At 44.6% G+C, this 27,598-nt stretch overlaps 1 protein-coding gene across 1 annotated transcript in view; it reads right to left on the bottom strand.

Moving 5' to 3' along the window:
* Window positions 1–246: 246 nt before the first annotated feature.
* Window positions 247–27,598, bottom strand: part of Ddah1 (dimethylarginine dimethylaminohydrolase 1) — a 124,623-nt gene continuing 97,271 nt past the window's right edge. Inside the window, exons 5-6 of the mRNA XM_005357397.2 lie at window positions 5,975–6,118; window positions 247–3,277 (exon numbers count right to left, since the gene is read on the bottom strand). Coding sequence (XP_005357454.1) covers window positions 3,161–3,277; window positions 5,975–6,118 — 261 coding nt within the window. The 3' untranslated portion in view covers window positions 247–3,160. The remainder of the gene's footprint in view (window positions 3,278–5,974; window positions 6,119–27,598) is intronic.

Below are 27,598 nucleotides of genomic sequence, written 5' to 3'. Positions count from 1 at the left end.
TGTATAGTTACTGTACATGGAGATGGGTCTCATCAGGACATTTTCTTGTAAGGATATCATGGACTTTGATCATGTTCATCCTCTCTCGTCCCCTTTCTCCTCCTTCTTTCCTTCCTCTTGCCACCCCCCTTTATCTCCCACCATGGACAAACACAGATGAGTCATCTAGCTGGGCCACAAACTGAGACGGAAGCTGAAATGGGCCCTCTGGGTGACAGGGGAAAAGAAGAGCCAGACACCACTGGGCACTGCACGATGCACACTTTATTCTGTCATGACTGGTACACATCAGGAGCGGGGGACAGGAAGCTAGTATGGTGCACAACCCCTCTGGACTAACGGCTTGTGGGAGGCATGACTAGCTTTGGCACACGGACTGGAAAACCATACATTGCCTGGAAGAAGACAGGCAAGATTAAAAAAGCACAAACCTGACACCCCATGGAAATCATGTCTGAATCCTGCAGCATGTTAAAGAGTGGATAATCACAGAGGCTACCATGCAATCCTACACAAACCACACTGTTAAACTAGACTATTTCATTTTCCCTTCTTAGACATGGAGAGACTATGGCCTTAGTAATTGGTTCCTAATAGCATAGAAGAGTAACTAACACACTGTAGAGAGATCTGCCACTGATTCCCACAGCAGCCCAACACAGTTAAAGACACAATGCCAAATAATGATCCTTGTAGATCATCTTTTTAATAAACCAAATCCTATTGACTCAATAATTCTAACTCGACTTATACTTACTTAAATAGAATTCCTCATATCTTTATGTCAAAAAGCATTCTTGCTAGTGTTTCCATCTTTGTAAGCCACAGTGGACGAGAGGGGAACCTGGGGAATGACATCTTTCCTTTTCAAGACAACATTATGCTGAAGAAAACATCAAAGAAGCGAGGCTACTGTGTGTGCTGCAAGTATTTTGAATTTCAGTGTCATTGTTCACACAGGGAACCCAAAGCAGCCAGCCCGCTATGTGATGCAGCAGAATAAGATGGGGTAGAAGCATAGATTCTAAACAATTTCCCAAGACAGACAAAGAAAGAGGAAAGCAAACAAAAAGAGGGATGGGAAAACCACCTTCAGTAGAAGAAATCATCACAGTGAAAGATCTATCCACTTGTAATGGACCACACCCCGGAGAACAGTTCTGTAATCAGGATGATAGGCAGAATGCTCATGACGATTACAAGTCGGTGAGCCCACACTGGCTCAATGGGCTGCTTTTCCTGTGGTGGAGTTTCTGCCTTTTTTTTTTTTGCCAGTGTAGAGCCAAATTTAACCCCAAAGGGCCATCATATTCACTGAGAACCATTTTTTTTTATGTATTAACTTGGGTATGTAGCTCATAATCATTTGCCTGGGGAAAAACATATTATTCATCCATGATGAGATGTTTTTAAATATGATAGTAATCAAGATATGGTTCATTCACAGGATGTACATAGTTAGATATTTGCTTGTGATGTGAGTGTTAAGTTAGGCAACAAGGAAGAGATGGAACATATTTCTTCAGAAAACTGTCAAATAAATGCCAAAGAGAAACAGCAGTAAAGGAAGTCTTGATTCCCACGGGGTTACTCTCTTCCATCTGCTGAGGGGGAGGCAGTAAAGGCAATCCTCTTTTGCTCATCAGGACAAGGACCACTGATCACAAAGAGAGGTGAGGAGGGATAGAGCCGAAAGGAATCTTTCTTTGTCTTCCCAGTTTTAAACACTGAATGACAAACTGCAGGTTGCACAGCCAAGATAGTAGTGCCCGGAAGTTTGACGAAGAGCCTGGCTGGGTTCCTGTTCCTTATAAAGTGCCAAGCCCCTGGCTAGCCTGATTCTTCCAGCGCTAAGGAAAGGAATGCTCTGCCCTCCCCCCCTTGCTGCCACATTGTTCTTGGTAAGAGACCTGTTTCAGCTTTGTGTGAGCCGAGGTTGTGTAATCTGAAAGCTAGAGAGGAAAGTTTCAGCCAAATTCCACTGTAAACATTCACGGATTTTTCAAGGGAGACTAATGCATTGTTGGAGGTTGACTTTAGGAACCATTTCCTGATTGTGCTCCTAGGCCACTGGTGGAGGCAGCTCCCTCTGACTCTTACCAAAGCAGCAACAATCATTTTAGATGCTATGCCTCTTTACAAGGAAATGACTTTTCAAGATCATAATGATTCTAAGAAGGAGATTCAAGGTGAGTCAGAAAGATGCTGGAAAGGGGGATGGGGTGAGGCAGAGAAAGACTTTCTTCCATGTTCTTATAGGACCAGTCCTGAGGCAAAATCATGGCAAGTGGCTCAGTCTTTCTAAGATGTCCTAAGGGTTTTCCCAGGCTGCTTGGTCTAACATCCCATATCAACCACCTGGGGCTGATTTTACCCTTCTAGGTGTGGTAACAAGCTCTTCCGGCATTCAGATTTCCTGCAAACCCTATCAGGAGATGCCTCTGGGAGGCTCCTATTCCCCACCCAGCCATTCTGACTTTGGCCACAGGTCTGTTGAGGGCCCACTGTGCTTGTCTAGGGGAAGGGAGGGCTGCTGCTGGTGGTGGCAGCAGATGTGGCCATGGGGCAGAGGAGGAGTGCCCCCAAGGCGGACCTTCAGGAAGGCACCCAGACTGCAAGACCTGGGACAAATCCAAGGTCAAGGTGGTTAGGAGAGAAGTGGGAATGGCCAAAGGAAGTACCTGGAAGAAAGGTTTTCAGGTTTTAGAAGAGAGGAGAATGGGAAAACTCCATGGGCCAGGGAATTTCACAGGAACCAAATGTGATTTATGATACAAAAAAGAAAAAAAAAGTCCCTTGCTTATCTTGCTGATCAGGAAGACAGGCTTTAGACTACCCTGCAACTAAGCTATTCCCGCACTAATAACAAACACTAAACCAAATGTTCCCACACTATTAATCTCACGTTTCAATAATTCATTAGTTCTGAATTTTCTAGGTTGTTTAATTCATTTAGCAATCCACAGGTTAGCTACCACCGCTGAGGTGAAGAAGGGCATGGAAAATGAAGCCGTTAAAACTGGAATTAATTTCGTTTTCTGTAAACAAGAGTTAGTAGCCCGGTGGCACAATAGATTGTCAAGGAAAACAGAGAAGTGGGTACGGAGTCATCAGCCTGGCTTGGGCCACCTCGCTGGCCGCCAGGGAGGGACTCTTGGGCTCAGCAGTCTGCCTTCTTGTTAATAAAAATGGAAGAGCAGGTGAGCAAACCGTCCACCTTTTCCATTTCCGAATTGCTCACGGGGATCAGTAGATGGTCCTTCAGTTTCTCATAAACCTGCAGACACCGGGAATCAAGAAGGGAACGGAGAAAGAAGGTTACGGTTTGGCCTGTTCCACTGCTCTCAGGGACAGAATTAATTCAGCTTATATATTTCTGTTTTTCAGCCATTGAAGCCTAAGTACACACGTCCATGGTCCTACCCCAGAGCTGGCCACAGGTACTGCTAGAATACTATGCTTTAACTTCAAGGTGAAGGATGTGTCATCAACTCAGCTCTTCCCGGAGCTGCCTTTGCTCTGCCCTTGTCGTTCCTAGAGTAAGCAATGATCAGAACTCCACGGCTGTGTGTTTAGTTTGAACATCCCTCCCTCTCTTCACTCTCATGGACCCTAACTACACTTTTATGTTCCTTTCCTTACCAATTCTACTGGGAGAATGTGACAGCGTGTAAGTTAAGTGTGCACTGCCGGTCACACTGTGTTTAAATTATAGGTGCGAATTTTGTATCATCTTTCAACCATAGTGGAAAGTACGTGTCAAAACATCTAATTAAAAGTCCATGGATTTCTTTCCCCTGTGATCAAAAACACACTTTAAAAAACAAAATTACTTGAAAACACTGCTTAAAAACAACCTGCCCTGATTCTTTCAGAAACATCATGTACCCTAAAATTCGGCACATCAGCTAGAGTGTAGGAGCCATCTGGGCTCCAAATCCAGTCCCATCAACTTGCTACTGCCATTCCAGTAAAGTGACATCCCTTCTAAGCTTGTGCGCCTCTCTGGAAAGCTGGGGTATGCCTACCATAGGGCCACTGCTGGGACTAAAGAGCATGTTTAAGGCATGCTTAGCACAGTGTCTGGCCCATAAGATCCCGGTGAACAAGGGGGTTACTGATGGTATTCTACTGTTGATGGACTCAGGGCTGAACTGAGAGGCAGTTAACTACATTTGGTTGCTAGGTGATCAATGAGGCTGAGGAGGCATGAAGTCCTCCGAGTAGGTTGTGTGGACTTGCAACTTGTTCATATTGCAGATTCTAGGCTAAGAGCCCTGGAACCTGCATTGCTAACCATCCCAGCACACAGAGTGTAAGATCCGCTGTTCACCCAGGAGCTATTTTAGTCCTCGTCTGGTTGGGAGTCCTCTGTTTTCTTTAGGCTCACACTTCTGCTATGGTAAGAGAACAAAACTGCCTCCCCACTCCTCAACCCTCTTTTCAAGGTTCTAAGGACTAGAGGATGAGCCTACTCTAACATAGTCCTGCCTATGCAAACAGTAGAGCAAGGGCTGAGAAATGGCTTTCCTCAGTCAGTAAAGTACGTGCCTTGAAGCATGGGGACCTTTGCCAAGAACTCATGTGGAAAGAACTGGGTGTGGTGATGCACATTTGTGACCTAGCACGGGGCAGTGGACCTGTGGCATGGTCCCAGAATTGCTGGCCAGTCTGTCTGGCCTACTTGGTGAGTTCTAGGCCTGGAAGAGACTCCTGTCCCAAAAAACAAAAACAAAACAACAACCAAAACAAAAAGTAGGTGGCCCCCAGTGTTGTTCTTAGGCTTCCATATGCACCCATGCATACATGCACACGTGACCCATACATGCATGCACACATGCACACCATACATGCATGCGCACGTGCACCCACACATGCATTCACACACGCACCCACACATGCACCCACACATGCACGCACACATGCATTCACACATGCGCCCACACATGCACCCACACATGCACGCACACATGCACCCACACATGCACCCACACATGCATTCACACATGCACCCACACGTGCATGCACACTCACACCCTCCCACACCCCACACACTCAGACAAATAGCATAAAACAATGCCGCATTTTTCAAAGCATAAGACATAAAAGCAAAATCAATGACCACTAAATGTCCTTCTATAGCATTTCTTATAAATGTCATGTTGCTCTGGGCAGAGCTGAGCTCAGAATGCCTAGAAGTTAGACACCCTGACTCAGGGGCTGAGCTGGTTATATACTCTGTGATGAAACAGAGAGAAGTAACAAGACGAAAGGCTGCCCTGAGACAAGGGGGATTTCCTTCATTTAGGAAGAAAACCAGGTCCAGAGACTCCAGCTGACTGCAAGTGTGCCAGATGCCTTCCTTCCTTGTCTTCCTACCACCAGGATGTGCGGTCCCCTTTTCAGAACCCGCTTCTGCCCCTCTGCCTTGAAAAGCGAAGGCTCTGATAAGGTGGCAGACGCTGGATGCACACTGAGAGCTGGAGCATGGATTTGGGGGAGGAGGGAGTTCTTTTTTTCATTTTTATTTTTTTGAGGCAGGGTCTTGTGTAGCCCAGGTTAACCACGAACTCTCGCTGTATAGCTGAGGTTGGGCTTGAACTTCTAATCCCCTGCTTCTCCCTCTCAAGCGAGGGGAGTACAGGTGCTGTCACTACACCTTGCTTGTGTGCAGTGTGGCGGGGGGGGGGGGATTCTGCTTGGGGATTTGCGATTGCGTGGCCAGAAGTCTAGCGGTTAAGGTATCTCCGCAACCCTTGGCGTTCTTCTCTGGAAACCTCTGAGTAGCAGGTGGCAGCATCCCCACCACTGTGTGTGCTCTGCACGAATGAGAAGCAAATAAGCAGCCCCCTTTGCTTTCAAGGAGCCTTCCCGCTGCCCCAGTGTTTGGATAGGTAGAGTGAAAGGGACGACCTCTTTTGTTGCCCCATCATGAGTGGGTCCCCAGAGAAGCTAGCAGAGATGACGACTTTACCTTTGCACTTTCTGGGTACTCTTCTGGGGTTCGGTGCAGTAAGACGTGCCCTTTGTTAGGGATATTTAGATATATACAGTTGGCGGCCATGTCGTCAGGCACAGTGAGCTTGTCATAACGATGGTCACTCATTTGCTGCATGATCTATGAAAACAAACAAAGCAGGCTTAAGTGGATCCACCCACACACATGGAGGAAGGCACTAGGAAGGGACACAGACCTGGAAGGCCTCCTAGATCCTTCTGTATCTCAGGCTCCCGGACATCACCTCCAGTCACCCAGAACCAGGAGGAGAAAACCAAGTGCTCTAATTCTCTCGCCACATTTTTTTTTTTTTTTTGAGTCAGGGTTTCTCAGTAGCTGTGGAGCCTGTCCTGGAACTCGCTCTGTAGATCAGGCTGGCCTCGAACTCATAGAGATTCCACCTGCCTTTGCCTCCTGAGCGCTGGGATTAAAGGCGTGCGCCACCACCACCTGGCTCGTATTCTCATTCTCTTCAAGTTTGTGCTTGTTTCTGTTTTTAAGTTTTAAAACTGATTTGTATTTTGGCTTTTGCTCCGAAGACACACCAGCAGTACATAAACCGGTCGGGTGCAGGTCTGGCTGGGGGTTTGAGGACATTCTTGGCTGAGAAAACATGGCTGCCCCAGTCTTAGGGAAGACAGATCACTACAGCCATCAGAATGATCAGTAAGAGGTGGCCATAAACATGCACAAACACAGAATTTACTGCCTGCATACATTAAAGTCAAGGCCCAGATTTATAGGACATCACAGTTATGAGTAGGTAGTTATACTACATTAATAAGGTGGGGTATCAGGGTAAACACTTGACGCTTTCTATCTAATCTCAAAGCTTCCACTTTAATGTTTTATTAGAATACACTATGACATGTCTATGCATGTAAATAATACAATTTGATCGTACTCACCACTCCTATCCCTTCTCTTGCCCTGTCCCCTCCTGCCGACCTCCTTTCTCTTTCCGACCAGCCCCCCTTCTCCTTTCATGCCTTTCTACTTTTTGATGAGCCAGAGTTCCCTCAGCCTTCCCTGTATTTGAAGTGTTCCCGTTTTCTTTTAGTAGTTACAAAGTTGCAGGTCTTACACCGAAGTCTTTGATCCATTTTGAGATTTAAATCAATTCCAACTACTAAAACATCTCTCTTAACCATCTCACGTTCCTCGTGAGCAGCACCAAGCACAGCAGAGGGGTCCATGACGGGAGACCTCCAAGAGACCACCATGCTCATGGACTTAAGCCCCCAGTACCTGGGAGAACCATGGGCAGACTTTGGCTCAGTACACGGAGGTGGGATGCTCCCACCACGGGTTTGTAGTTGAATTCCTGGTAAAGAGATGACTTCTTGCATTTTCTATCTACAGGAGAAGAAAACACAAGCTACACTGAGAGAAAAGGAAGCACAGCTTAGACCACACATTGAGACCTTGCCCGCATCTTCTCTCCACATTAGCGGGGTGGACAGATCTCCCACCTGTCCGTCTGGCTCACGAGAGCCCAAGGGTGACAACAGGGCAGAAAGGCCGCTCTCAGTGCTCACTCTTTGTTCAGCAGTGAGGGAACACACCACAATCTCCATGATTGCAGACTCCAGGAAGTGCCAAAGAAAGAGCCTAGACTTCCTTCCTGCTCTGTCCCTCCCCAGCATCAGCTTCCTCCAGGGAGCAGACATCTCCTTCTTTGGCCCTTACTTGAGTTTTCTTCAGTTGATGGCATTAATTTGAAATTCTAATCTCTGCTTTTCCTCATTACCTTTTTCTGAGCTCTATGCACTATGGCTTTTGAGGGGGGCATTCCAGAAATTACTGGCCAACATCCAAGCCAGAATAGTTTGAAGATAGTTTCATTTTTCTTTCATTATTGGGAAGAAGAGAATTATAATTTTCTTAATGGGGAAATAATTTACTGGTGAGGATATATGAAGCAGTTTACTGATAAATTCTACTGAGGGTTCCTCTTAAAATAAATCCCTTAGCAAAATCACCAGAGCTACCCTCAGGAGAGGCTTCCAATTAATTTATCAAGGCCTTCTTGGTTATCGTTTTGTGGCAAATTATAAGCCGTGCCATAAGAAATGACTTTTAATAATGAACAGAATCCATGTAGAGCTGTGAACAGTGCTGTTCAACTCAAAGTAAAAAGCAAAAGTTCCACATTCTGTCTGTTGTCATAAAAGACTTCAGAATGGGTATTGTAGACAACAACCAACCAACCCTTCTTTTTCACGGAAAAGACAAAGGTGCTCATTCTAGACACGAAGAATTTCTGCCATGTTAGCTGAGGACCAGGTTTCCCCTTTCCTGTCCGAGTGCTCATTTTCATAGCCTGTGAGCAGTTACTGTCTGAACAGTGAGATGGTTTGCTGTTCACTTACAGCTGGGTGCAGGAGAAACACGTATGTACACATACAAAGTAGTGCATCTGCTGTTAGGGGACACACAGAGACAGGTTCGGGGATCACATCTCTTCATGCTATGCACATGTGTGTGTGTGCACTCATTTATGCATGCATGTGCGCACGTGTGTGTGTGTGTGTATATATATATATATATATATAACAAAGATGAACTTATACTGTCCACCCTGGTAGGGCAACATTTCAAAGGGCTCAGGGTCCCAGGGACCACGCAAAGGAAGGCAAGGCCAACCAACCCTTTCTCTCTTCTTCTACTCAGTCTTGTGAAAAGATGAACGTTGTCTTAAGCATCCCGAGAATGCGGCTGTTGGGCTGATTTGTGTTCCAGCATTTTTTTTTCCCTTAAGGATGGAGGAAGTGGCTGTGTACCAGCATTCTTGGTAAAGTGTTCCTTTAACAGTAAGTACTGAACTTCCTGCTTGGAGCACCGCACGCCAGAACGGAAGCAGAGAGCACCTAAACTCTCCACACGTCACCAAATTCCTCCTGGACCAGATTCTTCTATATCCTGAGAGGCCACAGGCTCAACTGGGAAAAATCCAACTAAGTGCTTGCTATGCTGTGCAGTCTGTGGGGGAAGGTTTGCAATGGCAAGCTGCATTTCAAATGCTGTATCTGACTTTTGTCAGTGGAATTATTATTTTCCTTTGAGTAACCTAATTAGAATGGTAATAATTAGGATGGGAAGCTAACGATATCTGGTCCAGGCATCATGGGGTGTCCCCTTGGGGGCTAGGCACAATGGCTGTGTAAGGTGGCCAGTAGAGAGATGCCAGGGCACTCTAAGAGCTGCCTCCCGGAGGTGACAATCCGGGATGCCAAGCATGGGGAGCACAACCCTCTCTCATCACAGGCACCTTCTTCAGCAAGAAGGCACGCGGTCCTAGAGAGGAAGGGACTTTGGGCACTGGCCTGGCCACAGCAGCATCCCTGTGTCTCTCTCACAGCTGCTGGCTTGGAGGGAGTGGCCTTGCTCCCCAGGGTGGAGTTGTCACAAACAGTGGGAACCATTGGGAACATTCTGGCACACAGCCTGAATCTGCATGGCCGGTCCCATTAGCCAGGCATTTCCGGCGGGTTCCCACATTTCTGGGAATTTTCTCACTGAAAGGGTTGGACAGCAGCCCCATTTTTCTGCCTCTTACTCATGCCTTCTTTGTATTACAGCAATTACATAAAAAAAAAAATCCTGGGCTGTATGGTTGGACAGAACAATTTAAGACTTAATTGGTCAAATACTGAGACAAAGAGATAAAGAAGGTATTTAAAGATGCTTAGGAAATATTCCAAACACATTTTTGGCTTGCTCACAATTGATCTTCCCATGATAATATATGTACGTACCCATCTCAAGACATTAAAATGAAATCAATATGAAAAGCAATTAATAATAGAGCCCATTGAGAGATACAGCATACAATGCACGATCACTCCTTATTGCTACTAGGTATCTGAAATAACTCTATTGATTTATTGCGCATCAGGAGTTTATCGAAAGCCTGGCAATGTATAGTAGTCTCTACGTCTGGGCAATCCTCTTAGAGCCAATATAACTTAACTATGAATAATATTATAGAATTGATACCACGTCCTCACATTTTATGGGCTCTCATAGATGAGCTCAGAACGAACACATCCTGAGAGCCACGTATCTAATCAACTAAGTAAATAACTGTACTGAGGATTAAACCCAGGGCAAGAGCTCCACAGCCAAGCCACACCACGAGTCCAAAGCTGTCTGTCTGTCTCTTTCTGTCTCTCTTTCTTCTTTTCTGTTTTGTTGAACCAGGGTTTTTCTGGGTAGTCCTGGCTGTCCTAGAACTATGTCGACCAGGCTAGCCTCAAACTCATGAAGATCCACCTGCCTCTGCCTCCCTAGCACTGGAATTAAGGTTTGTGCTACCACACATGGTTCAGATTTTCATTTTTTATATTTATTTTCTGGGACAGGTTTTCTCAGTATAACACCCTGGCTGCCCTGGAACTCATTTTGTAGATCAGGCTGGCCTCAAACTCAGAGACCCACCTACGTCTGCCTCCTAAGTACTAGGGTTAAAGGTGTGTGATACCACTGCTTGGCTTCAGATATGTATTTTAAAAAATAATATTTGTATTTTTTGATAGTTTCAAAGTAAGCATACAATGTATTTTGGCTATACCCACCCCCATACCCCTTTTCCTCCTTCTTCAATATAATACTTGGCATCCATCTTTGGAAGCCCCCTCTCCCTGGGGGTTGCTTTGGTCTGGACTCCACCTCTGAGAAAGCCCACCAAGCACTGAGGCCTCCCTAGGGAGGGTCAGGACCACTCCCACAGGCTATTTAGTCTGCTGCCCAGAAAAGGAACACATGGTCTCTGGGTTTCACGTGGTCTTCCCTGCTGTCTCTTTCTCGACCCCTCGCCATGCTCCCAGTCACCTGGGGAGCACCACATTAAACGTGGGCATCTTTTATTCGGTCTAATTTGGTCTGATTGGAATTATTTGTGTTGGCAGAGAGGCTTGGTTTAAGAAATATACCTAACACTCCCAACACATTCCTCTTCCCGATTTTATTCTGCCTCCTCCTCTCTTTAAAACATTTAACCCACCACATCCAATTAGTGCTACCCATATGAGCATGAGTGTGGGGCCAATCACGGAATGGATCCCGGACAACCTACTGAAGGCCACACTCCCAAAGAAAAATGACTCTATTCCGCAACAGCTATCAACCGCTAATGTCTTCTCAGCTAGGGGTGGGCTGTAAGAGTTAGTTCTCCCTCATTCCTGTTGGAGCGTTGACTGTCTTGATCTTCTATGAGCAACCCCTGCTTTGTAAAAGTGTCTATCACTTGCAAAGGATAGCATTCCACGAGACTTCTCCTGTTCCTCCTTATGTTCTTTCTGCTCCCTGTTCTGCAGTGTTCCCTGAGCTTTGGTGGACAGGGTGATATCGATGTCTCACTTAGGGATGAGCACTCAGTCACTAGTCATGACTTTCTGCCTTAACTGCTGCCTATTGTGACAGGAAGCTTCTCGGATCTGGCCATGTGGACACCATCACCTCCTTTATGCCCTGATGGGCTCCGACAAAGAAACTCACAGAAAGGAAGAGTTTTAGTTTGGCTCACGGCTTAAGGGATCAGTCAAAAAAGGTGCAGAAGGCAAGGTACAGGGCCAGGGGACAGCTCTGCCACTGTGTCCAGAGTCAGCACCTGAGTGCTGGAGCTTGGTGCTTTCTTCTTTGCACACAGTTTGAGACATGATCCCATTGGAAGCTGCTGCCCACATTCAGGTCAGGTCTTCCCCGCTCTGCATCATCTTTCTGGGTTCACTCTCATTGACTCAAACAGAAGTATGTTTCCATGGTGGTTCTAGATCATGAGGTTGACAAGATTAGCTATCCTAGTAACCTAAATCCCACCACCAGTGGTTAATTCTCTGGGTTTCAGAGACAGTTGATTTTTAGACCTCTTCATTGGTTGGGAAGAATGGAAATAACATTCAACTACTACTTATTGGCGTGTTTATGCTTTTTCTCACAGCAACCCTGTGTATGGGGTGACAGAATCTCTATCCTTACATGAATGTAAGCCAAGGTGGGGAGAAATTCAGTAATATGTGTGAGGTCATTCACTCCTTTAGACAGGCATCCTAGGTTTCAAGCCTGGATGCACGTGTCTTCAAATGCCTACCTTCACCCTGACACACCAAACTACCATCTTGTCACCTGTAAGACTGGCAGTGTCTGGTGGAATACATTTTCCTATAGAGTTTCCTTGGGATTTGTATATTCATAGAAGTTTGTGTGTAAATGCATTTGATACAGAGAGTCTGGTATTTGAAGCCATCTGAGTTTGATTTCTTTGAAACTATTTTTTTTAAGGAAAAGAAGGAGCAAAGCTTTTGAAAGGGAAGAAGGAGTGGGTGTAGGCCATTACAACCTCTAGAGCCGAGAGGAGCAGGGGCCAGGGTGAAAAAACGGCAAACAGTCAAACCCTATTCGCAGTGATGTCCTCGGTCAATCTGGCCATTGTGACACCACACTGGCAGTCTAGCCTGTCCGGCAGTGGAAGGCTTCCCTGCAGATTAGAGTTCATGCACTCAGAAAAGCATCCTAATTATTTTTCCTGGATCAGAATAAAGAAAACCCCATTAGTGGGGTTCCCATATAAATCAATGTAACTATTCTGGACCCCAGCATCTAGGAAAAGAAAACAGCAACCACTTAGCTCCCTGGATCTCTTCAGAAGTACTGCACTGCTAAATTAGGGCACGCTTCTGCCAAACAGATTATATTCACGTTTGCTATGAGGATGGACACATGGTTTACATTAGAATGTTCAATGCTCTTCACTGGAAATGTAATTTTGTGATGGATTCTCACAGAATTTTGTTGAAGGTGCAGAACTTAGGTATCTGAGGGAAGTGACAGACCAGTGGTGTCCCTGTGTCATCGCTGGTCGGCAGCTCTGTTTATGCTCATGAGTAACGCCAAGGACACAAAGGAGAAATACTGGAATTCTGTTTGGGATGATGGGCGTGAGCGCTCTGATGAGTTGTGCAATCGTCCTGAATACTGGAAGAGGGTTTCATCATCCCTCCCTCCATGGAAAGGCTAAACACATAACACATTTTTAAGTTTTCTTTCCCCGCTTGGAATGGGGTCTTGCCATGTGACCAAGGCCAGCCTTACACGCAGTAGCTGGTACTGCAGGCATGTACCACTATTTCTGGATTAACACACGTTTTTAACTCAACTCAGATTTTTACCACCATTTACATCTAGACCAAAGGTTCTTAAATTAAGGGTTTGACACCACACAGGGTCATGTAACTGAATGTCAGAGAGTCATTTACTATTTGGCAATAGTAAAAGGTTTCTAATAGCACAACAGCTAAAACATGAATTCAAAACCAAATGTATGATGAATCCAAGGTGTTTCTAGTAATGCCTGCCCACAACAGTATTACATGACTTCATGTTGAAGCCTTGAACTTGAACACGAAAACATGAACCTTGCACCACAATGCTGTCATCCCACGCACTGCCAATGAAAGCTGCAGGAAACAACACAGATTTGCCATAATTGTGTGCTATAAACAGCAGAATCTTTACTCTGCATGCAATATTTTCTGCTCTTACAGAAACATAAAGGTTTAATTAAAGAAAACAATGACATTTGCCATTTTGCTGCATGTATGTAATGAATTACATATCTTTTTATTGCATTGTCTTAGACAAATGGACACACCCATCTCGTCAGAGCATAAAACTGCTTTGACCTTTTAGTGGTAAAATACACGTATCCCAAAGAACTTTTAATATTTTTTTCAAAATCTATTGTCAGCAAATGTTTAATTTGTATACCTATCTCTTTTACCTGTTTACCCCAGGGCTGTGTGAGAACTTCTCAGGTGGAAGAGTCGTCAGTAGCAAAGCTCAGAAGCCCTGGCCTAGGCGGTCTTTAAAACAAGTCAAATCTCAGTTCCTAACACTTGCTGATCCCTGTAGAATAAATATCCCCGCCAGTCAGCTTCCCAAGTGACATCATTGTTACACAAAGAGATAACTTGCACAAATAACCCCAAGAACACAGCCAAGGGTACAATACAGTAATGTACCCAGGAAGTTAGAAGTTTGGATATTTATTACCTTGGTTTTAATATAATTTGTTTAATTCTAAGTATATAAAATCTAATTTAAAACTGTGTGTGTGTTCTATCCGCATGGATGCTTGTGTACCATGGTGTGTGCCTGGTATCTATGAAGGCCAGAAAAGGGTATCAGATCCCCTTGGGACTGGAGTTACAGGCAGTTGTGAGCTGCCATTCAGGTGCTGGGAATTGAACCGGGGTCCTCTGGAAGAGCAACTAGAGCTCTTAACCACTGGGTGAGCCATCTCTAAAATTTAATCTTTGAGACAGTGCTGATGACGAATATAAACTCAGCTGGCCTCCAGCTTAAAATCCTCTTGTCTCTGCCTTTCACACGCTGGGATTCCAAGTGTGGACCACATCCCAGCCACGAAATTAATAGTTAACAGCAGTTATGGTTAACAACTAACTTTAAAATTCTCCCAGATTTTACAGTCAGTTCTAAGAGGCTAGTAGGAGCTCCTATCAGCAACAGCTTTATGGGACTTGATTTCTGTTTTTGTTTTTTTTTGTTTTGTTTTTTTCGAGACAGGGTTTCTCTGTGGCTTTGGAGCCTGTCCTGGAACTAGCTCTGTAGACCAGGCTGGTCTCGAACTCACAGAGATCCACCTGCCTCTGCCTCCCGAGTGCTGGGATTAAAGGCGTGCGCCACCACCGCCCGGCTTGATTTCTGGATGTTAGTATAAGTGGCCTAGCATGGAAGGCTTCTATACATTGATGTTAGTATAAGTGGCCTAGTGTGGAAAGCTTCTATACATTGATGTTAGTATAAGTGGCCCAGCGTGGAAGGCTTCTATAATTGATGCTAGTATAAGTGGCCTAGTGTGGAAAGCTTCTATAATTGATGTTAGTATAAGTGGCCCAGTGTGGAAGGCTTCTATAATTGATGTTAGTATAAGTGGCCCAGCGTGGAAGGCTTCTATACATTGATGTTAGTATAAGTGGCCTAGCGTGGAAGGCTACTTTAAGCTGATCTCAACTTTTTATCAATGCCATAACAACTTTAGTTTTGAAATCTGGTTTGCAGAAATTTTGATTCCCACAGACAGGCTGCATTTGGGAACTGATGCTCAGTTTAGAAAACGCACTAATGGGATGCAGTATTGTAGTTACTGGAAGGCGAGATGATAAACGGGATTTATGAAATGGGAGCCAAGACTCCTTGGCGCGTTCAAATATGCAAGGCAAGATAAAGTGTTTCTCTGTTGATGTGGAGTGATCAGATGCTTGAAGCCCAGTTTTTCTACAGTTGAAAATGAAGTGAGGACCACAGGACGCCATCTTTAACTTGGCTCCCGCCTCTTTATCTTATCTTTCCCTTGTAATTCAACCTGTTGTTTGTTAGACTTTATGTATTTTTATAATCGTTGTTGTGAAATGGGGTAAAGTATGATTATATAAATTCAGATAGTTCTTTTAATCATGAAACTATTATGTAATACTTTTCCTCTAGTAGACTATTTTGGATACAGATTTTATATATCTGTATCTATATATACAAACTATGTATCTCTCTATATATGAACTATCCTCAAACTCAAAATCCTCTGCTAATGTGGGATTCCCCTCTGTATGCTGTGAATACCATTGGTTAATAAAGAAACTGTCTTGGGCCTGTGCAGGGAATAGAGGTACACAAGGAAAATTAAGCTGAACGCTGGGAGAAAGAAGGAGTTAAGAGAAGCCATGGAGCTGCCGCCAGAGACAGACACGCTGAAACTTTGCTGGTAGGCCACAACCTCGTGATGATGCACAGATTGATGGAGATGGGTTAAATTAAGATGTAAGAGTTAGCCAGAAATATGCTTAAGCTCTTGGCCAAACAGTATTGCAAATAATATAGATTCTGTGCAATTATTTCTGGAGTCTGGGCGGCCGGGAAACAGACAAGCGGCCTCCTTACAACCTCCTGCTTCAGCGTTCTCGGTGCTGGGATGACAGGCGTGGGATATTAGCCCAGTCCGCAAAGCTATTTTAAAGAACATACCTATCTTTATCTTTTGTTTACATGTACATGTGTATGCGTACACATGAGAAGGTACCTACAGAGGCCAGGAGCGGTCAGCTGGAGCTGCAGCTAAGGTGGGTGTAAGCTTGACATGGGAACTGAATTCAGGTTCTCTGGGAAAGAAGCAGGGCTCTTAAGGGCTGAGCCTCCCCTCCTTCCTAGACTCTTTGAAAATATTTTTCAGTGCTTACATTATTATTTTATGTGTAGAGTGTCTGCACTGGCCTGTTCAGTGTAGGCCATTTACCTCCCCGGCCCCTGCCCACCACATGCTAGTCATATCCTTTCCCACCCCAACACTACAACAACTGAAAATCTCTCCACGTGTTGCCAAATAGCCCCCGAGAGACCAAACCGCCTCTGCCCAAGAGTTACTGTTTGAAGAGAGAGCCTCAAATTCATTCAGAAACAGGAAGAAAAACAATGAGAGAGAATGAAAGCAAACTTTCAAGTTAGGATATGATTTACTTTATTAAAAATTTTACCTCACTGTGTGTGTGTGTGAGTGTGTGTGTGTGTGTGTTTATACATGTGTATATATGCTCTTGTGCACACTCATGTGATGGAAGCCAGAAATGGATGTTTGGAGGGCTTCCTTTATTGTTCTCCATTCTGATTTTTGAGACAAGGTCTTTCATTCAACCTGGAGCTTGCCTATTAGACTGGAGTGGCTGCCCAGCCCACCCCTGGGATCTGTCTGTCTCCACTCCTTCCAGGGCTGGGGCTGATGGCACACATGACCACACCCAGCTTTTACATTGGTACTGGATATCCAAATTCAGGTCTTCGTGGTTGCAGAGCAAGCGTGTGCCTGCCAATCCCCTCTTTTCTAGTCTTTCTTCCCATTGGTAAGATCCCTGATGAGAAACTGATTGCTATTTGGGAAAACAGTTGATTGATATCATATCAACTTTTTAAAAGAAGCCCAAATCCCCACTAAATAAACCATAATCTTAGTTTCTGGATATGGCCTTCATCAGTGTTAGAAAACGAGGACGAGGTATTGGGAACACTGGTGATTCCACTGTGTAGAAAACCGAGAATAACCCTTGAGACATAGGCAGAATTTGAAATTTATCAAGACTACTTCTCAGAGGCTCAGAATGAAGAATCTAGGTGGCAATACTGACCTAGAAGGCTGCACACTGTAGTCAGTTCCAGAGCCTAGGCTTCGATGCAGGTTTTATCTGTTTTGGTTTTGTGAATGAATTTAAGAGGACAAGGAGGCTTGGCTCAGTTGTTTTCTGCTCTGTGATTTGGGGTCGACCTGGCTGTACAAGAGAATCATAGGGTTTTTTTTTTTTTATTATTGTTACTTGCTAGGGAAAAAAAATCAGTATTTCTTTTACTCTGTCTGTGCTGGAGATTGAACTCAAAGCCTTTAGCATGCTCCAGCAAATGCTCCACAGCTGAGCTCGAGGCCCAGTCCCTAATGTTTTGTTTGAAACCTTCTGAAGTGCTGGGAAATGTGGATTTTATTCTAAGTGACAATGTACTTATTTGAAACTCAGGGTTTAATGAATAATATGGAAGGGGAGAATGGAAGGAAGCTGAAGACTAGCCATGATGAACTGATTTATTAAGCAACATTTTCCACTTCCCTCTATGTTTGTGTGTGTGTGTGCCTGTGTGTGTGTGTTGAGTATAACTGTGTGTGAATGTGTATGAGTGTGTGTTGAGTATAACTGTGTGTGAGTGTATAAGTGTGTGTTGGACATTGAACCCAGGGCCTCACACATTCAAAGCCTAGGTGTTCCCAGTGAGCTACACACCTTCAGCCTTCCACTACAAATAATTTGACCTCTTTCCTGAAAGTTCCCTTCACACAGGGCTCTGCCTGATATACGCTGGGCATTCAATTGATAACTGTTGAATGTTAGATAAAGCATGGTCTTCAGCAGTGTACTTCGGCATTCTGCCAACTCCTAAATCCCTCCTCTATCCTGTTCTGCTCCCTGTAAGACGCTCCTTCAGAGCTAAGGCTTCAGCGAGGAGTGGAACATGGAAGGGCCTTCAGCTGGCACTTGTGCCCCACCCTTTTGCTGGTTAGGGAATCTCTGACTTCAGTCAGCTTTCTAGAAATCCTCCCCCAATCCTCCCTGACAAACTTCAGGCATGGGAGCAACCTCCTTATCCAAGGAACTGTTTGGGTTTCCTTCCTCCCTGCACTACTCCTGTGTGGGCCCTGGCATCTGTGTGTTTTCAGGCTGCAGGATGGCGGCCTGGAAAGGAAGGCAGGCTTTAAGAAGAGGGTCTGTCTCCATACCTAATAACGACACACAGAAGAAGAACTCATTGCAGAGAGACAATTATCACACGGACTCACTCATAAATGGTTTTTAAACATAAAGCAAAGAAAACCAGCCCACAAATCACAACCTCAGAGAACCTAGACAACAATGAGGACCATAAGAGAAACAAACATGGGAAGTAGAAAAAGACAAGATCTCCTGAGTAAATTGGGAGCATGGGGACCTTGGGAGATGGTAGAAGTGGAGAGAGAGGCAGGGAGGGGAGCAGAGAAAAATCTAGAGCTCAATAAAAAAAGAACTCACTGCTGATGCATGCACATTAACACGTAAATGTTACCAACCCAGAGAAGGGCAGCATGCGGAAAATAGCATGTCCCATTTAAAAAAAACCAGGACATTTTAGAGAAAAACCAGCATTCATAACCATTTCTATTTCTTTAGTCTGGGGGAGTATAGGAACATGGTCTGGGGAAGGAATCGTGTGAGTGCCAAGAAAAAAGACAAGAGTCTTGTGACCTCAGTTTCTTAAAAAAAAACCCCACTGAATTGTTCTTGGCTTGAGCTTTTGTGCCCCTCCTAGTTATAGCAGACAGGAGTGAGTTTATGTCAGATTATTCATTACAACTCTCTGTTGTTATCTGTTTATATGCCACTGCAGCCTGCCTTGTAACTGTACACGTGACTCTTCTTAACTCTCAGAGTACAAACTGTCTGATGCTCTGAATAAAGTTGGCTATTGCATGAGACTTTAATTGGCCTTATTCACTGACTCCATTTTCCCAGGTCTCTCTGCCAGCTAGAGCTGTAAACGGGAGTGATAATATTAGGGCGCCCTATATAAATGCCTAGAGAGACGTTACTCTGGAGCATGGTTCTCAACCTGGGGGTTGTGACCTCTTTGTAAGCTGTATATCAGATATCCTGAATATCAGATATTACATTATGATTCATAACAGTAGCAAAATTACAGTTGTGAAGTATCAGTGAAATGATTGTATGGCGCGACAGAAACCTCTGTCAGCACACAACAAAAATATGAGTCCTTCAGTACCTTTTTTTAGTTGTGATTTGTTTTATTTTGACCTCTGTAACTATGAATCACCTCTGGGTAAATATGTGGTCACAGCTTCGAACCTGAAAGGATAAAGGGAAATGGCCCTGAGCCCTGTCCCCAAAGCTACCTTTTATATCCGGAGACAATGCCATGAGAAATACAGGAACCCAACACAGGGTCCGTAACAGAAAACAAGGTTTATAAATACTCGTCAAGATGGCTGGATCAAGGTGACATTTTGAAAGATGAAAATAAGAAAAACAGTAAAGTGAGGACAGAGCGGGGATGAGCAGTGGGGGAGTGGGGGACTTGTGGGAGAGCGGCCACAGGAAGTTCTCCACCATCTAAACACCTCCGATCTAGTGTCTGTCTCTTACCACATGCTTTACTGATGTTCAGCCAAGTAACAGGGCACCCATCAACACCAGTGGCTTTTAACACATGTGACTTCCTCAGAAGATCAGTAACCCAAAACTCAACCACCCTTCTTCCAACTCAACCGACACATTTCTTAATCCCTTCCACACCAGAGGTGCTGCGGTTGGCATGGTCAGAGGGTCACCGAACACGAGGGTCACACTGCGATGTGTCGTTCGGCCCACGAGGCAGGACTCATTCTTTTATTTATTTTTTAAATATTCTGTCAAATTGATTAGGCCAAGAAAACAAACCAGAGACTGGTAGAGATATGCAACACAGTTTTCCTTTCTTTGCATGAGCTCGACTATGGGTAAATAAACACAAACTTAAAGAGAGATAGAAAAGAGTGAAGGATGGCAGAGACTCCACAATTGGGCAAATGCTGACCCCAGTTGCTGCCAATGGAAACTGAGGTGGAAGCCAGTCCCGCTAGTGTCTTACAGGCTAGACGCTGGATGTCCTCCAGGGCAGCTGTCCTCTGGACATGTCTGAGTGTCACTCAGTTCCCAAAACAGGAATCTAGGTCAGTGAAATCCGGCAACACTGCCCAGTGATTGCTGGTGATTTGCTCCCTTGGAGAAGATGGGAGGACCAGTTCGGAGGCACTGGGAAGGTCTGGAGTCTTTTCCTAATCCCTCCAAGGCTACCCACCCCATTCTGGAGGTTTCCTTGTGTCATTTTGCTCAGCACTGTTCTCTCTTCTGTAGTCCCTCAGCAACAGGGTCCAGTTCCCCTCTCCCTGGCCTTGCCTCTGCACTGCCCTGTCCATCCTCACACTGGCTTCTCTCTCATTCCTGAAAGACAAATCCGACTAGCTTTCTGAACAGAGCCACTGCTTCTGTAGAGTCAGCAGAGCACAGCATCCTTTGGAGACCACACTCTGATTGACCGTCTCCTAAAACACAGAGGGTCTGTTGTGTGTGCCCATCAACTCAGAATTTAGGAGGCCGTGGACCAAGGACTGTCAGCCTGAGCCAAAGACAGATCCTGTCTCCAAAGACCAGACAGACAGACAGACACACACACACAGACACTCGCACACACACACACAGATACACACAGACACACAATTTTGTGGCTCTCCACAGACTGTAGGTAAAAAACTCTCCACAGACTGTAGGTAAAAAAAAAAAAAAAAAAAAAGTCCAAATCCTGTGGCCAAGAACAATACCACATTAGGCGAGACAGTAGGCCTCCTTTGAAATGATCCTTATTGATAGCTTTATAATTACATAGATGCTACTCCCCCACCCTGCCCCCAGACAGGGTTTCTCTGTAACAGCCGATAACACTCTATAGACCAGGCTGGCCCTGAACTCACAGAGATCTGCCCGCCTCTGCCTCCCAAGTGCTGGGATTAAAGGTGTGTGCCACCACCGTTTGCCTGTTACTTTTTTTTTAATATTTATTTATTATGTATACAATATTCTTTCTGCGTGTATGCCTGAAGGCCAGAAGAGGACACCAGACCTTATTTCAGATGGCTGTGAGCCACCATGTGGTTGCTGGGAATTGAACTCAGGACCTTTGGAAGAGCAGGCAACGCTCTTAACCACTGAGCCATCTCTCCAGCCCTGCCTGTTACTTTTTAAAGGTAGTTGTGCACCCTTACGTTTAGTGGCAATTGCCTTGCTTGGCCATCATGGAGTCCCGGCGGGAAAGAAGGCTCTCACTTCTTCGCGAGGCTGATTCAACTTTTTTATTCCCAGAATAGACTGAGTACAGGACACGGGGTCAAATGGGGAGAGCTAGAGGCACAGCCAGGATGACAATCCATGAATTTAGATTCTAGATGCTCTGCTTTGCCCTCAGAGTTGCTTTGACTCTGTGGGTAATCATGGTGCTTTAGTAAAATCAACACGGGATCAGTTTTCAAATTCTCCTCTTCCATCAGAGTGGCTTGAAACTCACTTTTCTTTTACTTCAGGGCCTGATGTTAGGTGGTGTGTGTGTGTGTGTGTGTGTGTGTGTGTGTGTGTGTGGTGTGTTGGGGGAACTGCACAGAAATACAGAGGTATGAGTCATAGACAAACTTCCTGTTCTCAGAAAATGATAATATTTGTTGAGTTTTGGTAAAACGGGATATTTAAAGAAGGAATTTCAGCATGTCAAATGGACTGAAAGCTGGACTCTAAATGACTACCCTGTTAGGTATTATATTTCAAGTTTGGGTTATGTTGGATTTTATGCATCAGTTAAGGTTAGGATTTCTAGACTCCCCATAGCTTTAGTTTGATGCTTTCTCTATTTTGCACTCGTGCTACCTGGAGACTGGCTTCTTCGGTGGCTCTTTATCTCTTTATTGGGATGTTAAGATACAGGTCTAGCAAGTTGCTCATATCCTTGAACCAACTTGGTCCTGTGGAGGCTGGATCTCTCCTCAAACCTGGACCCTCAGAATTTTCCGAGACTGGCCACAGTAATGTTTTCAGACAGGCCCTTAGAGGACTTTAAGTCACGTCTCTCACTAGGGACTGCTAATTCGAGGTGATTTTCTGACTTTTATTTTTGTGAGTCTTGGATGGCAAAGCATGGGGGCATGTGCCTGCCGCTGAGAGATGGCTGAACTCCTCCTGCGGTACCCAGTGGAGGCAGCACAGTACTTCTGATGCCCCTGTCTGTAATGGACATGTTGAACAGCACTTTAAACATAATTTCTTTTCTTTTTTCCCTTTCTGCCATTTTCTTGAAGGTCCAGAAGAAGAAAAAATGTGCACATCAATTATTCTCCTTTCTCCCACTTGGCCAACTTCTCCTTCTCCTGCCTTGGCTGTTTTGGTTCCACAGTTTCATATTATTTATTTTGTCTTATCATGCCAAAGCATTTTATTTTGGCCACCCCAGCCTTGCTGGCACTGGGTGCTGGGAATACTGTCAGATGTGGTAACTGCTGCCAAGAAGCACACACAGTTGGTGTAAGCTCTGCTTGCTCAGTATTTTAATTTCTTAATACAGCCCTGGTAGACTCAAAGATACCACTGCTTTGTGAATCTGATGAACACACCTGGAACGGGTACCCAGATACGAAGACAGAATTAAACCCAACAGGATTGCCAGTCTACCTTTTACAATGAGGTCCCAAGTGGGAAACCCTCTATAGTTCTCTGGGACAAGCACAAAGACAATGTCTTTCGGTTCCCATTTCAATCACTCCGTTAATACTCATGAATTTTCGCTTGTTCGCTGGTTTTGCTATTGTTGTAGCGTCAGTAAAGGAAATTCCAGACAGTGAAAAACCATGTAAAATCCAAACACATTTAGGGTTTTTCCATCTTCCTTTTTCTTTTTAAATATGGCCATCCAAAATGACATGGACATTTTTGGACATAAAAATCAACGGTGAAGCTGAGTCAAAGCAAGAGGAAACGCGACCTGAGTGGCTTGGATTATATAGTTAGTCATTCAAAGAAAATTAAGCTCCGTGCATGCAATTCAAAGGAGCTGCAAAACAGCCTTTGTCTTCATTCTAGGAATCTTGGATATGCATTCAGTTATTTCAGGAAGCAGACCAGAAGCCTAAGAGACGTTCCCATTGGAATGCACCCGGAGCATTTAATTTAAGATTTCAAGCCTACTGGAATTCTACTGACTGTACTCCAGCTCATTTACATGTCAAAGATATGAAAAATAGAGTGGAGATCTTATAATTCTTCCTAGTTTTAAAAAATAATTCAGTATAATATAAAAGAACAGGATTTTTAGTTCTGTGTTTTTGGAGACAGGGTCTTACTAGGTAGCTCTGGTTGAACTTGAATTTGAGATCCAAGGATATATTCCCACACCTTGCTAAGAACAAAATTATCAATAGAAAGGAAGAAAGGAAGGAAGGAGGGAGGGAAGGTTGGAGGGAGGGAGGAAAGGAAGAAGAGGAGGGAGAGAGGAAAGAAAGGAAGGAAGGAGGGAGGGAAGGAAGGAGGGAAGGAAGGAAAGCTTGTCTGTCCAAGGGAGAACACAACTGCTCTCCAGCCCTAAGCACAGAAGCTAAGAACGTTCCTTGTGTTGACTGGCCAGCAGATGGCAGAGCCCTTCAGTCTTGTATTTCTTCTAGGTTGGGCCAGCAATTTCCTCATCAACTAATTTTCTGAGAGTTTTAACTAAGAGCCACGTAGTGGTTTGAATAAGAATGCCTTCCATGGGCTCAGATGTGTGAACACTTGGTCTCCAGTTGGGGGTCACAATCTGGAGAGGCTGAGGTGGTGCCACCTGGCCGGGAAGAATGCCCCTGGGGCAAGCTTTGAGAGCTAAAACCTCCAGCTGATATCAGTTTCTCTCTCTGCTTCATGCTTGCTTGCAGGTCAAGATGCTAGGTCTCTACTTCGAGCTCTAATTGCCACACCTGCCACTTGTGCCCATGCCTCTTTGATGAGATGGGCTCTTATCTCTCTGGGACAGTAACCCCAAATAATCTATTTCCTCCATCACAGCCACAGCAAAGGGACTAAGAGAGGTCACTGCTTCTTCCTGCCACTCTCTCCCTCCCCCTCCATCTTCTCCCTCTCCCCTACTCTCTCCCTCCCCCTCCATCATCTCCCTCTCCCCTACTCTCTCCCTCCCCCTCCATCATCTCCCTCTCCCCTACTCCCTTCCCCTCCATTCTCTCTTTAAAAGTTCCTTCCCTCCTTCCCTCTCTTCCCTTTGTCCCCACTGTGACTGGAGGATTGAATGCTACCAAGGAGATTAAGTTAGAATTATTGCAAGAGTCTTCTGAGGGTGATTATTAGAAACTGTCCTCCTGTGACAGATAGCATGTAATTAATCCTGGCCTGTGGAGAGGAAGGTGATTGATTTTAGATGGAACTAAAAAAAGAACAGGGCAAGAAATGGCACAACATGAATTTTTATATCTTCCTTTATTAAAAACCAACAAGCTGGTCTGTGAGAACCGTGGGGATCACGTGGAAGATGAAGTGGGGGTGTGGGAGGCAGACTGAGGTACGCCTGCAAATTAATCACCATCCACTTCCAACAACAGATGTATTTTTATAACACACGTAGGAATTGCTTTTGCTAAAAGTATTGAGTTCTCATCTGGGCCCACAAGAAGACTTTATTAGTTACTTTTCTTGTAGCTATGATCAAACGTTTGACAGAAAGCAACTTGGGAGGAGGATTTGGGCTCATGTTTGAGAAGAAGTCATGTTGGAGTTTATGATGGTGGGAAGTTGTAGGCCAGGAGCCAGAGAGGAAAGCTGAAAACAGAGGCAGACTACGAACTTTAAGTTCCTGCCTCAGCATAGCACAACCTTCAGCTAGCTTTAGCCCCTAGTGGTTCTACAACCTCCAAGAATAGCACCATGAGCTAACGACCAAGTGTCCAAACAGCACCTGTAGAGACACGTCCACCCTCTAACATGAACTAAATGTAGGGCAGAAGTGTGGCGTCTCTGATGCCTCTTTGTCTCTGTGTGCTTTGAGTGACCTGCTTACCCTGCAGGTCAGCATGTGAATTATCCCCCCTTTCTCAGATCTGATTGGTTCTTGTCCTCAATCTGCAGTCACCTTGGACTGAAAGGGGAGAAAAACCCCACAGTACAGACCACCCCTTAGATGAGGGTCACTATTCATGAAGGCAGGCTGTACCCTAGAATGGCACTATTTCCCAAGAATCACCTGATCCCTAGAAGCAGGGAGGACTTGCTTGAATCATCTTGCTGAGCTAGAGTCCAGACCACACTCAATGAGCCCACACTTAGATCAAGGCAGCTTACTTACATATGCTTCTCGTTCCCTGTCTCCATGTGTCCTCTGTTTAAGCCTAACACTCATGAGTCTCCCAGACATGGACTTGGGGTCACTAGCTACCTAATAAGATACTCCCCCGATCATGATGGAATGTTGATGGGTGCCACCTTGTAACCTCTGCACTATGAGTTTATGAGTTCAATGGCCATGCCATGTCCCGAAGACGGTGTTTTTCCCCCATACTATTTTACAATTAGATTTCTTTCATAAACAATTGAGCAAGTGCTTTATATAAACTTCATTTGCTTTACCAGAAGAACTAGATTTATTCTAATCATGTAAATTGGATACAAACATAATAGTCCCCATTAATAAGATTGAATATATTCAACCAGGAGGTACTCCCTCCTCTTGATAAATTGGGAGAAAATTTAGCAACATTACCACCTACTGGAAAAGTAGTCCAATGTGCCCCACCCCCATAGCCACAATCCTTTACTAATAATAGTATATGTAATTTCCCTTGTGTGAATGTTATGGGCTATGGATAACAAACCTGTTTGTGCTCAATGACCTTTCTCTATATAAGACCTCAAGCAGATCAACCAGGATTTGGGTAGTTTTCTTTACTTTTTTCTTTCTTTTTTTGTTGGTTTTTTTTGAGACAGGGTTTCTCTTTGTAGCCTTGGATGTCCTGGATCTGTAGACCAGCTGGCCTCCAATGCACAGAGATCAACCTGCCTCTGCCTCCTAAGTGCTGGGATTAAAGGCATGAGCCACCACCACCAGGAAAGGTTATTTCTTTATTTCTTTTCCTTCCTCCCTCCTTCCCTCCCTCCCTCTCTCCTTCCCTCCCTCCCTCCCTCCCTCCCTCCCTCCTTCTTTCCTTCCTTTTTTTTTTGAGCTGTTGTTTCTTTGATGATCTTGAGAACTACACTGAGGGTTTTTCAACATCTTTCCCAAATTTATGAGCTTCCTTGGACGTATGTCAGTGTCACTGTGGGCAAACACTAGTGATTCTGAGAGAACTAGAATGACTCGAAGGGATAGACAGTGCGCAGTGGATTTACACTCATTGGTTTCTCCTGCCTCACAGGACCCAGTGCAGTCCAAGAAGACCCCCAAGAGGTAATTACAACACCTAGGGTGACAGTGATGATACTGAAGCCATTAAGGCTCTTCTAACACCAGGAAACAGGGCCTTCAGGACTAGCATGTCACTGTGGACTTTGGGTTCTTAGATATGGCCTAATGTTCCCTAAAATTCTATATGAATGGGCCTCTATCCATTTGAGATGTCCCTTTATGGGTGTCTCTTCTTGTATTCAGATCTTTTACTGGAGGAGAAGAAGCTCAGATGTAAAGCCTCCAGCCTCAGTAAATTCCACCAGGCTATTAAAGAATATAGATCACAGACACTGCTTGATCCACCAGTCAGGCACAAACGGACGAGCTTTCTAACAGTAAAGATGCGTATGGACTAAAATTTATAAAGAAGACCTGCAAGCCCTCTTTGGACGAGGGCCCTTCCTTTCCAGTGCTGTTATCCCCGCAGTGATCAAAGGCAGAGTAACTGCCCCATCTCAGCAAAGTTAAACTATAGAAAGAAGAGGTTAGTTCAAGCCAAGATCTCAGTTTCACTGCAACCTGGATATATATGATGAGCATATTCATAAGAACCCACTTCACTAACCAAGATTAGATAGGAAGCCATGGCAAAATGTTTCAGATATATTTCACAAATGCCCGGGGTCTCAGATTTTCATAAATATGTAAAAAAAGAGGCTTCAGACTCAGAAGGAAACATATCAGAGAGGAAAGTTTTTGGTGTGTATGATCCACCTCTGTTTGAATGATATGCCCTTTAAAGAAATACCCAAGTGGCCATGGCTTCTTCATCAAGACAATAACAGAGATGGCAAGGTTGGTGAGGAAAATGGTACTTGGAGCCAAATTCACACTTCTCTTGAAACTAGTCAAATTCTGGATACTGGAAAAAGAAAGTAAGTACACACATACATACATAGTAGTAAATAATTGGAGAAAGGAGAGGCTAGGGAGATTAGCAGAACCACTCTCTGATAAAAAGATAGTTAGAAAAAGTTTTTCAGTAGAAAAAGAATGGCCATT

Source organism: Microtus ochrogaster, chromosome 21 (assembly GCF_000317375.1).
Source record: "Microtus ochrogaster isolate Prairie Vole_2 chromosome 21, MicOch1.0, whole genome shotgun sequence".
NCBI classification, from domain to species: Eukaryota; Metazoa; Chordata; class Mammalia; order Rodentia; family Cricetidae; genus Microtus; species Microtus ochrogaster.
This window is presented reverse-complemented; position numbering and strand designations above follow the sequence as displayed.